This window comes from Natrix helvetica (genome assembly GCF_964273705.1).
Source record: "Natrix helvetica genome assembly, chromosome: 4".
In the NCBI taxonomy this organism is placed as follows: Eukaryota; Metazoa; Chordata; class Lepidosauria; order Squamata; family Natricidae; genus Natrix; species Natrix helvetica.
The window spans coordinates 133,481,979-133,495,526 of record NC_138550.1 but is presented as its reverse complement, the minus strand read 5'-3'; the positions used below and the strand labels follow the sequence as shown (position 1 = coordinate 133,495,526).

Genomic DNA, 13,548 nt, shown 5'->3' with positions numbered 1-13,548 from the left:
ACATTTCTCTTGTTTCCACAGAAGTTGCATATTGAATAATAGGAAGGTTAAACATATTTTGAAATATGGCAAGTGCTAATACATCTGTCATCATCATGCGCACATAGATAGCCATATATAAACATATTATTGCTACACTTTTTAATAATCAAAATGAGTTGCGGCACCAAAAGCTCTGCATTTATTTCTCTGTATGATTCCATTCCCTTCTGTACATTTTGCCCAGTCTGGTTCTTAACAAAAACTTTCATTGGTTCATACTTCTACCCAAAATTATTTGTGAAATAGAAAATTGTTAATAAGCAGATTTTTCATATTTTAATGGCCATCTGATAATCTTGCAAGTAGTAAGATTACAATGTCATAGAGACTACTTCAAACAATATGAATTGCTGTATCCTGATAATCAGTTTGCATCTTTAGACTCCTAAGGAAACTTCTGGAATAAACATGCACACAAAGAATAGAATATAAATTATTTGTATAGAAATTAACTCTTATTCTGCTCTCAAACTGGAATAACCTTATTAAATGGGTCTTTCATTCTCATTTACTGTATATTTTCAGATATTTGCCCCAGGTAGTTTATTAAGGACTTGTGAGCCTTGAATGCATCTACCAAACCACAAGCTGCAAATGAAGGATCTTAGGAACAACAGCTGGTTCTTAGTATCACTGGTTGGATATTATTACCTGGTCAATGTTCAGACTTTCTTTACTTGCTATGTCAAATCCGTTTACGCTCCTTTCTCTTCTTTAATCACAAACAGATTTATGAAGCAGTTGTTGCCATATCATTGATATGCTATTTGATATTTCAGCTACAATCCTCTCCTTCATACTTTAGTTAATGTTTCATTTTATATTACTTCTTTTTATCTTTATGGCATCCAAAGTAATTCTAGGAACACTGAATCCTCAGATTTAATTTCACACTTAATGTAGATAAAATGAAAGTTATTGCCAGCTAGCCAGACTCCAATTTCCTCTTGTTGACCAAATAGCCTTTCTTTATATTTTCATACAAACAATTATCATGGCCAGGAGAAATAACATTCCATAGAACTGTCTACATATGGACACCTTGGTTCAACATACAGAGGTGAAAATAGCCCAGCTTGAATCAACCTGTCTTCCATTTATCCATTTAATGTCTTGTTCTCAAACAGTTTGGCAATGTAATTTTTCACAATTCTCTCTTCCAATGTGACCATACATCATTCCAGAGGGAATTCTGATTTTAGAGGTAGCACTGGAAAGATCAAAGGCCTGTTTTGCAGGGCGGGTGGGTGAATATGTCATTCTCTAGGGAGAAAATTGGACTCAATGACTTTCAAGTTTTTCCCTATTCCATAACTATAGAAAATAGTAGCAAATTAGAGGCAACCTTAAGTATGGTTTTTGCAATAAGCAATACTACACTGTCTGTTATTTTTTTATTTACTTATTTATATCCCACCTCTATTATTTTTACAAATAACTCAAGGCAGAAAACATATCCAACACACCTTCTTCCGCATATTTTCCTCACAACAACCCTGTAAGTTTAGCTGGACTGAGAAAGAGCGGCCTGGCCATCACCAGATGACTTTCATGGGTCATGTGGAACTAGAATTCACGATCTCCTGCTTTCTAGCCTAGTATCTTAACCACTGGTTCTCTCTGGTTAAAGCCTCTTATATTAAAACAAGATTTTTGAAATTACAGTTGAACAGTATTATTAATGAACTTAATAAGATCCCAAAGGGTCTCTGATCAAGTCAATGTTTGGTTATATAAATAATAAGGTCTTGTTAACAAAATTACTATACATTAGGGCGATAATGATTTCAAAATGATTTAGAAGTGTTTAGCATCTCATGGGTAAAGTGATTCTTAAAGCAGTTGTGCCTTTTTTCTTCCATATTAAAACATGAAAAATAGAACTGCTTTGTGGAGTCCAAAACAATTAGTCTAAATCATTCTTGAATGATTCCATTATTATGAAATATATGATCCCATTATATTCTGTTATATAGGAAGACACCATTATAATGTCCTTTATTCAATAAGAATATGGAATTTATATTATAGTATGCCTTTAATCTTGAAATGATATAATCTGAAGACTTCAAGTTATTTTCAAATGAATTATTTTTATGTTAACAGTTTTAATAATTTCTCTTGAATTAAGTTTTAAAATATATGTGGAACCCACTTTTAAACATACATCACTTGAAATCGATAAAATAATTGTTAAAATTTTGGTTTAAGAGATAATAACATGGATGTTATAAGTTAAAAGAAATGTGCAATGAATCCTCTTTCAATTAAATTAACCTGTGTTTTTGCAAATGGCTTGGTTCATGACTTATCTGCCGTGAAGGAGAGATGGTATGTTGGAAAAATGCAGTATTTACGTTTCAGTTAGTTTCAATAACCATTATAATTTTGGCTCAGCTTCAGTTATCTACAAAAACTGATTGGTTCTGCTGATAAGTAAAGCATTTAAATCATTTCTCCACAGTTAATTTAACAATTTTAGTACAAAACTGTTTACATCTATTTAGCATTGAATGTATTCTGATTTTGAACATCAACTTTCACAAATGAAAAAGGAAGTATTTCCAAAAGAACCATGCCAGTAAATAACTTATCAAAGCATGCATTTGGCCCCTTCATTGTTTTTAAAAAGCTCATGTCAATGACTCTGAATGGGAGGAAGTACCATACATGTAAGAGAATATTGTACAGCAACCTTTTTAACTATGAAGAAGCTGAGTGGATAACAAGAGAGCACAACTAATTGCTGGATACTTGAAAAGGAAACTTAGTGTTTCATTATTTCCTAAAAACCAAATACATGTTTACATTCTTTGAATATTGGAAATAACAAAGAATGCTGTTTCCCATGTTTTCCAATGTTCAATGAAATATCAAGATAATATTTAAATATCAAAACCTGAATATCTCTATTGGCTGTAGAAAGAACAACTAGTAATAAGTCGTCAGATAGGCAAAGTGAAAAATTCAGTAATTAATGGAAGCACTTTAAAACTTCCCATGTTTTAAAAATATTTTTTATTGTATGCCTCCCAAGAACAGCCTAATAAAATACATAGATTATAATCAGAGAAAGAGATGCTGAATGTTTTTCCTAAATTGATGGAAATGTATTAGAGATACTGCTAAGAACAAAATCAGATTCAGAGGTTTTTCTGTTTATTTTAACTAACAGCTCAAAGAAGGTACCCTCATAATAATCAAATATATGAATTTGCTAGCAGAATTATATCTGCCTTCTGCCTTCAATAATGATGCTAAAAAGTTTACGGTCTGATGATAATAATCAGCCTTAAGTACCTGGCAAATATCAGGTATAATGACGTTGGTTATAGATGTTAGCATTAGATATTAACTATTACTGCATTTCCTAGTTTTTCTCTTTTTTTCAAGAAGCATTCATCCAGTAGTTTCATTTTTATGCCTTTTAAATTATGAAAACAAAGGATAAGCAATTGGAATAATTTGTTTTCTACAAATGGGAACAACAAGAGCTTAATAAATAAACATTATGTGAAGCTTAAAATAGGAGACTGTCTTACTTCCATGATAATTTGTGCTCCATTCCTTTATGTGCTTACTACATCTGTCATCTTTTCTCATGACAATTTCAGTCTTGTAAAGATAGCAAAACTAAGAATTTACAGATTATTTTTCATACTCTGGATAAAAGTCAAATGATTTGAGGAAAAATTATCTCCTTTAAAAGTTGGATTTTCTAAAGTTATTTGAGAAAATGTACACAGTATTGCCTAACAGCAATAATAAAAATTCACTGGCATATTACTGTGTGAGGTAGTTTGATTGCTACATACAAACTTCTGTCATTGCCTGTCTTTAAAACAACAGAGTAGCACAATCCTTCAGGTAATCTTTTGTTATCATATTCACCCAAAACATTTATTATATGGTTTCTAAATGAAAAGTCTTAAAGTCTTGCGCAGAACATTTACCAGAGAGGTGTTTTTCCATAGTTTGTAGTTCTTTTGCAGCCAATGAATCTTCTAATAGTTTCTGATTTGAAGAGTCTCTACTTCTTGAACCCATAATGTCTAGAGTCCAGGTTGGCTGACTCTAGAATAATTAAAGACAAGGAAGAACACAATGCAATTTTGTGAACTGTGGATTCATCTAACATATATCAACTCAAATGGCCCATTCTTTTAAACACATAATTAAGATAGCATCAGTAGTAACCATTTTTAACATTTCCACCAGTCAGGGTCAATGTGTTAAGGTCAAATCCAGGTATGATTTAGTTGGTGTGAACCCATTTATTTTACTGAAAGGCATTCAATTTAGGTCAATATCAAATTGATCTCAATATGAATATAATCTACTCCTTTAGAGGCAATGAGAATTTCCAATACCACTATATAATTGCAACAACTCATGACAATAGTAATAGCAGTAACAGTCAGACTTATATAATTTATTTTTTAAAACTTATTTATTGAATTTATATTTCCGCCTATTCGCCCATGGCGGCTTACAAAATATCAAACCACATTTAAAACAAAACAACTAATAAAAAGAATCAAATAAATTGATATAGTGTCATATAATAAAATCACAAATGTGATATCTAAAAGTATAGTTTACTATAAGTCATCTACTGATTTTAGAACTTATCTTTAAAATAAGAAACTTGAAGTAAATTTAGTAGGGTTTTTTTTCCAGACAACAAAATTATAAGCATATAATTCATGAAAATAAAGAAACGGGTTTAAAAGAATTAATTATCTATACTTTAAAATGTAATTACTCTTCCAAATTTCTAAACAACATTTGATGATAAATACCAAAACGTTCACATTAAATACTAGGTTACTATGCAAGATCATGGGAGAACGCTGTATAAGTTTGTCTTGGAACTGCTCCTGAATAAATATTTATCAGTCTGAGCTTCACAAATTTCCTGACAGATATGAAACAAAATTGTTAAAAGATATTCTGTTTTTTATTTAAACACTTACTGATATAAGACATGTAATCATGTTTTCCTAAACCACAGCTATTATATTTTTAAACTGTACGATAAGGAATGTTAGCCATAACTATATAATCTACTGATATCTAAACCTTGAAGTTCTGCATTAGTACAGAAAAGAAACACTGGCTGCATTTAAGTATCACACCAATCAATTCTATAAAACCTGTTAAAAGATTCTGACATATTTTCTTACTGAGGAAGAAACTGACTTTGCAAGATTTCCTTACAAAAATTATCCAATGCATAGAGTTTGTTTCCACGTCTAACCTTCTGTCCCCAAGTTACCAAACTATGCGTAGGGAATAAATGAACTCCGTATCCATTAATGGATGAAATCTTTACACAAATATTGCTTTAAAATGTATATGAATATGAGCAACATAGTACGTACAGTAAATGGTATCTAGAGAGCCTTGCCAAATTTATGAAAAGTAAGTATTCTTTATATCCATACAATTAACATTATGTATGAGGAGAAATTGCTATTCTTAGATTGAATTTATATGTTCAAATCAAACAAGATTTATGGATATCCTTCCTTCCTCCCTCTCTTCATTATTAAAGGTTGTATGTTCAGCACCATTGGTGTTGCTACATAAATTTGTTCTATTTCTCCTTGTTATGAAATTTTATTATTGATATGCATAAAACTGTGGTTGATTTATTTAGGGTTGAATTCAAATATTGGCAGATGGACCACCTTTTCCTGAACAAAAGCTACTTGTCGTCTACTATATGATCAAAGTAAGCAAGGAAGCGTAGATTTGCCCAGCAGTGCTGTGAGTGGGTGACACAGAGTTTATCGATATCAGACATTATATACAATATACTCAAGGCAAAGGCTAAGGGCGTGGTTGAATGTCTGAAAGTCAAACTTCAAAGTCTCGCCTGGACTACTGCAATGCCCTCTACATGGGGCTCCCCTTGGGACGCATCCGGAGACTACAGCTAGTCCAGAACGCAGCCGCGCGGGCCATCATGGGGAGTGCACGATACTCCCGCGTAACACCCCTCCTGCGCGAGCTGCACTGGCTGCCTGTGGCCTTTCGGGTGCGTTTCAAGGTATTGATTACCATCTTTAAAGCGCTCCATGGCATAGGACCTAGTTATCTGCAGGATCGCATCCTACCACACACGTCCCTACGACCAATCCGCTCTCACAGGGAGGGACTCCTCCTGGTGCCGTCCACCAGGCAATGCCAGCGGGCGACACCTAGGAGTAGGTCCTTCTCTGTGATGGGCCCAACCCTCTGGAATGACCTCCCCCCCGACATCAGAACCACCACTGACCTCCGTTCCTTCCGTCAAAAACTAAAGACTCACCTGTTTCAATTAGCTGGCCTGGCACACTCTTAGTCTTACCTCCCGGGGATATATTTTAATTGGGTTTGGGTATTTTAATTGGGATGTTTTAGGGCTTTTATACTATATTTATTTCTTTGTACAGTCTCACCTCCTCCACTCAAATGCTCAAGTATTTAATTATTTATATATTATTTATATTGTTATTTATGTATTTTATCTGTGTTTCATTGACTGTACACCGCCCCGAGTCCCTTTTTGGGAGAGGGGGCGGTTTATAAATCCAAATAAATAAATAAATAAATAAATGGTACAAAAAATAGCTTCAGCCATTAAAGCATGCTAATGTGAGTGCTTTTAACTGAGGAAATAGTGGCTTTGCACGCATGTTGGGTAAATTGGAGATAGAATTTGCACACTATCCCAGGACTGAGGCAACTAGATTTATAACTGTATTTGCTATGATATACAGTCAGTGTGTGTGTGTGTGTGTGTGTGTGTGTGTGTGTGTGTTATACCAATGCACAGTTCAATTGCTATCCCCCTTGATCTGCAATGTCATCAAAGCTACTAACATCATTTTCTAGAGATTTGCTATACAAAGATATATAGAAGCCTGGAAATTTACAAATAACTATTTTGTAGCTTTTAAACCAAACTATACAGAACTGCAGATTTAATGGTCCTTTTCTAGTATCAATACAGAAACATTAATTGCATACCTAAGACCTATGTTTAACTTTCATTCTTTGTTACTATAACTGTTTTCCCCAAAGCTAAATCTGCAGCAGATAGAGGGAGAAAAGCAAAGAAAACTAAGAGATAATAGGTCATTTAAAATTTGACTCCACAGTGATATCTAGTGGCCCAAAGGAGACTTTCATTAGATGCTGATGTTAATAACATTGAAACCTCTGTATACATCAAAAATCAGTAACATAATAAAAACAAACCAAATTTTATTTATGGAGGTCAGTTAAGTTCCTTTCACATAACAGATGTCCATTTTTGCCAAAGATAAACATATCAATATGTCAACTATTTACATTTCATGGGAAGTGGCCAGACAAATGAAATACTTGGCTGGGACATATCTGATGAAAGACTGCAATAGAAAATCTCATATATTTAATTGTGTGTATATAAAAGCTCTGTAGGTTTATGCCTGAAAACATTTACATTGACGTGAAAATACAGCCTTATCACAAATGTAAGTTCTTAGCTAAGATGTAAGGTGTACTAGTCTGTAATGCAATAACTGATGAAAGGCTTTGGCAGAAGTAATAAAGTTTAAGACAAAATAAGTCTAATTTTTTGCTGGCGGGGGAAATTATTTTTCTATTTTCTAATTCTTGCTTTGTTACCTGAAACTGCCAAAGTTCATGATTTTTTACATTTATATACCTGATGACTTATAAGAAAAGCAATGAAAGATAAAAGGCATCTGGCAATGCTCAAGTCTTTTCGATACAATTAAAATAAATGGAAATCAACCAAAGGCTATGCCTTTTAAGATAATAACAAAAAATCCAGAGGGAAAGCTAAAATGTGCAAATGTTATTGAGGCAGCTATATTTTTGTATTCCACTTTCCCACACGTTCTTTCTCTTTCCCCTTATGGTGATAGAGGAAGAGACACCCCGGTTCCAAATATTGCTAATATTCTCTTTGATGTTATTGTGACATTTAAAGCCTGGTTAATATATATAAAAATATTTCTTAATGGGCGTTTTCAATTTTTCGAGCAAATGAAATGACCAAAATGTCCTTGTCAATGTTACTTTTGGAAATGGCTTTTGACCACTCTCCTAGCTGACTTTGAACTAAGGCAAGTCCCCAGCTATTACAACAATGGAAAGCTGTTACTCTAATAGATTTAAGATGTATTTTGCCAGCAACTAAAGTCAGCCATATGTCAATGTTTAAAAAGCTTTTTCCAGATCCTTCAATATTTTCTTCACTTACATAACAATTTTTTTTTCTTTTTACTCACGTTACTACAAGCAAATTCTTTCTGGTATCAATGTTCCAAATTCAAAGACTTCTTTAATTGGTTCCTTATATTTTGGATAATTGGAAAAGGGCTTGTAAAAAGATTCTTAATAACAACCTATAGAAAGGAAACATCAACTATCACTAATGACTAATATTGTGTGTGTGTGTGTGTGTGTTTGTGTGTGTGTGTGTGTGTGTGTGTGTTGTTCATCCATCATGTTCGAAGAGGACCTGGACATCTAACAGATTGTGGGCTGGCCACAATGTGTCCGGAGGTGACTGGTAAGGCCTATACAGTCATGAAAAGTTCTGCCACATGTTGGACAAACATGTGTGGGCACCATTGTTGCAGCATTTGCAGCTCTGGCTCTGCGGAGTGCTCATTTCTCTTGTGCTATGGTTGATAATAAAAGTTACCTTTAATTTTAGCTTTATATTATCCTCCTTTCAAATAGTCTGGACAGTGCCTACTGCACATTCTTCCTTTTTTCTCTAGAACAAAAACTCTGTGAGTTCTGGACTGGAAGCTATTGATGAAATCTAAACAATTTCCCTGGCTAATATCTGGCATACTTATTGAGCTCTTTTTCTATAACAAATAAATTTATTAAAAGAAAGAAAGTAATAATTTTGAGGCTAAAATATGGAGGATCAAAAATTGTACTTTAACGTGTAAAACAATGAACTTTAAATAGAAATAGTAGGCTAAAAGTAAATTGTTTAATACACTTCAATTCAATCAAGAAGCCTATCCTTTAATTAATACATTTTAATTTATTTTAAGGGCAGCTATGACAGATGAAATGCCTGTTCTAATAGCATCTCTGGTAGCTTCTAATTAAGCTCAAAATACAGTTGATAGATTTCTAGAAAATGCATTCCCAACACACTTGAAAGGTGCCAAGGTGAGAATGATATATATAGAGAGAGTACAGGATTGGAGACAAGATGTTATACTCAGATAGAATGAGCCAATATGAATATGGAAACAGGATAAACTACAACAGCTGTACAGAATCAACATATAAGATGCTCTTAGTTTCACTCCCTGTCTTGAGACACCAAACTAAATCATTCCCGCCTAGTTTGAAAGTCAAAGTAATTGTTCAGAATGTAAGAAACAGGGCCCTTCTATATTACTTCTAAGCTTGATTGAATATTTTAGAATTTTGCTCATTTAGTGTCCTATCCATGAAAACCAATTTTCTATCTGAAGAGTTTCATTTAATCCTCCGGCTGAAACAATACACTTGTCTTTTTTATTTAAACAGTCCAGATCCTTTAGCTCCTTGCAAAGACGTCTATGGAGATTCTCAGTCATCCAGATCATGATTGCACCTTTCAATTCTTTCAAGTTTATTCTTCTTTTTCCACCTATCTGCTTTGAATAATTATTATGTTAGTCTTAATACTGGGTTCTCTGCTTTCTTAAGATCTAACATAAAAGTTCAGAGAAATTTGTGGAATAGTTTGCATTTCATTTGCTTATTTTTCCAGTTTGATATTGCAGCTGTTCTATGGTTTGAATTTGAAAAAGAAAAGGTATGACAAAGTGTTGGGGGAGAGGGGAGAGAACCAGTAAATACTTCCTTAAATTAAACCTATCTTTTCCTGGGATTGAATGAGCACTCAGAAAAGGGAGGAAACTCTGTAACTTCTACCTCCACATGCTTTCCCTTTGAATCTCAATAATTTTAATGCCATTATTATTTACCTATGCAGATGTTGCATATAATACTGTTGTTATTAGCAAAATCCACTTAGAAAAACAGTCTACAGGTTTCTTATGGCCTGCTACCCCCTAAAATCAACTAATTCACCTTTTTAACATTTTGAAGGCTTGTGGATTAAAACAGAGAAGGGATGCCTTTACTCTTTGGTGTGCCTTTACCCAGTGGTGAAATCTAAATTTCTTTGCCATCAGTTCTGAGAGTGTGGCTTGATCAGGGTGCCATGTGACCGGGTGGGCGTGGCCAACTTTTCCCCACTTTTAAAAGCATTTTTTTCCTGCTGGTTTTGGCAAATAGGTAGGAAAAAATGCTTTAAAAAGTGGGGGGAAATGGTTGCGACGATCACGCGTATCAGCTGTGAGCCACGCGTTCGTTGGACCCTCTTTATTTAAGTTTTAAAATCATTTTTTCCTGCTGGTTCGGATGAACAGGTAGGGAAAAATGTTTTTAAAAGTGAAATAAAGAGAGTCCGACGATTGCACGGCTCACTGCTGATCCGCATGATTGTCTGAACCATTCCCCCCCCCCCCATTTTTAAAGCATTTTGTTACTACCAGTTCCAGCGAATAGGTAGAAAAAAATGCTTTAAAAAGTAAAAAAAAAAGGTTACGTGACAATCAGCTGTGCTGCACAATCGTTGGAACCTTTTTTTCACTTTTAAAGCATTTTTATGATCGTCGGAAACTTTTTTTCACTTTTAAACCATTTTTATTACCTATTCGCTGGAACCGGTAGTAAAAAAAATTATTTAAAAAGTGGGAAAAAAGGTTCCAGCGATCGCGTGGCATTGCTGAGTGTCACGGAACCTCTTTTTTCACTTTTTAAAGTTTTTTTTTACTACTGGTTCAAGCGAACTTTAGCATTTTTTGCTACCGGTTCTAACGAACCGGTCAGAACCAGTAGCATTTCACCTCTGACTTTACCCCTTAATGCAATTTTCTCTTTAAAAATCCCAAGTCCACAACCCACTTTAAAAATCTCAACTCCAAGGAATCAAGCTCCGTTAAATCCTGGTTTGGTTCATTTTTATACTACAGCTTTGAATATCTGTTTTGGATAATAAAATACAAGTTGTCTGTCTTTGAATTCACAGACCCAGTATGCAATTTGAATATTTTTTACAATATAGGTAGTCTCATCTTTGAAAGTATTGGCTCTCTGCATACAGATAGGTTTATTTCCATCTTATACAAAAAGCAAGTCTAAGTTTTGTGCAAGTTTTTTCCTTAAAATATATATATCACAATGTATAGAATTGGCACTAGAATGCTCCTAAAGTTAAAAAAATTAAAAAGTACTAAGGAAAAGGCATTTCAAAATAATTGATAGAAAATTAAAACCTGGAAATTGTTTAATAATTAGATTCCTCAAAATTGAATTTATTCACATGAACTTTTTATTCTAAATATTTTACTACCAGCAAATTTATGAGATAATTTTAAAACACAGGGGGGAAAAAACAGTTTAACATTTCCAAAATAGAAATACTTGTCACAAATATTTCAAAATGCACTAAAATATTTTTTATAATCCCATGAATTAATTTCTATTTTTTGCTAATTCTGTTGAAGGAGATATTAAGAAAGCTGATTAATATTCAAAGAACTAATGAAATATTTAGTATGCTGGATTATTCTAAGCTTTCTGCAGTAAGAGTTCTTCTATATACTATATACTACTCTTCTGTAGAACATTGTTTTTGAACAAGAGTTTTATTCCATGACCTGTTTGTGCACATGATGGGAATTAGTTCATTTTCTACTATTACCTAAAAATAAGGATCCTTCCCAGAGCTTTGTTTAGTGTAGCAATTATTTGTAATCCTTAAATCTAAAATTAGAATTTGTTTTACAACAAATGATATCTAACTGAAATTATAAGTTCTGTCCTATATGTCAAGCAACCTGTCAGCACATTGTTAATATCAGTAACATATTGAGATGGCTCTTCTCAAACCATGATTCTAACTAATCAAATACAGGAAAGTGACACATCAAGGAGCCAGATAATGTAATAATCTGAAGTAGTTCATTGGTGTGTAAGAGTGAGAGAAAAGAAAACACAATCAGGCTTTCAAGATTCTGTTATTATATTCTATAGCAATTGTTCTGTAGGGAGAACGAGGCAGGCAGGAACTGAAGCAAGGCAGGTTGAAGCTAACACAACCTTTATTAACAGTTTAACACGGCAAAATGTAAGGCAAACCTCGAACCGGCAAGCAGCAACATTTGACAGCTGACAGCCCTTTTATACTAGAGCTGTCAGATGCTGAACCAATAGAATGGCTGCATTCTCCCATCAGCTGGCTGCTCGTGTCTCAACCAATCAGGTGCCGGCAATGATAGTCAATGGCATCGCAGCCTCGAGGACTTAACACCCTTCTCCTCCCAGTTAGCACATGCATAGTCAGCCAAGTACGCTGGCCAGATCAGCTCCGCCCTAATCGTCTTAGCTCAGAGGCGGTGGCCAAAGGAGGAGAAGCTGGTGGAGAGTCCTGTGGAACATCAGGAGACTGCGCAGCTGAGTCGGCAGGAAACGTGATCGCTGTGGGACTGACCAGATTCTCAGGTAATCCTGGCAACAAGAATGCATCGGTGGGAGGTGTTGTGTGTGGCTCTATTTGCGCCAGAGCAGCCTCTGTCAATATTAGTTCCCCGGGGCAGGATTGGGCCTGCACCGGGTGCTGGTCTGCTGCAACGGTGGCTCACCATCTGAGCTGGTTGATGTGTTGGCGCCACATTCGCCAGTCACTGAGCTGGATCCTATAAGAGTAGGGTCCAATTAGTTGCGTGATTTGTCCGGGAAGCCACCGGATTTGGCCCCATAATTTTGGGCATAGACTGGGTCTCCCACATTAAAGGCCCGTGTGGAGTCGCCTACGAGGGAGCTTTTTTCTGCTGCATAACCAGGGTGTAGTCAGTCCAGGGTTGGACGAGGCCGACGACCCATAAGCCGTTCTGCGGGACTTTGCTTGGTGATTGGGCACGGGGTTGTATGCTGTAGCAGGAGGTATTGGGACAGTTTGTCGTGCCAATTCCCTGGCCCCAGGTGGCCCAATGTCTCCTTAGCCGACTGGACGGTTTGTTCTGCCAGGGCATTTCCAGCCGGGTGGAACAGGACCATCGGGGTGTGTCATATGCCATGCTGGCCTAAAAATATCTGGAAGGGTGCTGATGTGAACTGGGGCCCATTGTCAGTCACCACCAGTCAGGCAATCCATGGGTCGCGAATAACCTCCCCAGCACCCTAATTACGGCCTCCAAAGTGGTGGAAAGCATGAGTGCCAAATGGACTCATGCCCATGGAGCCCGGGGCATGTCCCATTCCCTGATGGGCACAAAAGGGGGAGCCGGTCTAGATTGCTGGCAGTGCTGGCAGGTGGCTACCCAGCTTTCTATTTCCTGGTCAATCTTGGGCCACCACACGTAGCTTCGGCCCAAAGCCTTCATGCGCACAATGCCCGGGTGAACAGTGTGCAGGCAACTT

The 13,548-nt window shown here is 35.7% G+C and overlaps 1 protein-coding gene across 4 annotated transcripts in view; it reads right to left on the bottom strand.

Annotated features, from left to right (window-relative positions):
- Positions 1-13,548, bottom strand: part of LOC309390519 (uncharacterized protein C8orf34 homolog) — a 99,884-nt gene that overhangs the window by 18,104 nt on the left and 68,232 nt on the right. For all 4 annotated transcript variants that reach the window (XR_014175149.1, XM_081949915.1, XM_081949917.1 and 1 more), the window contains exon 11: positions 3,996-4,116. Coding sequence is in view for 3 of the 4 variants with exons in the window: in XM_081949915.1 (XP_081806041.1) it covers positions 3,996-4,116 (121 nt within the window). In the remaining variant the exon portion in view is untranslated. The remainder of the gene's footprint in view (positions 1-3,995; positions 4,117-13,548) is intronic.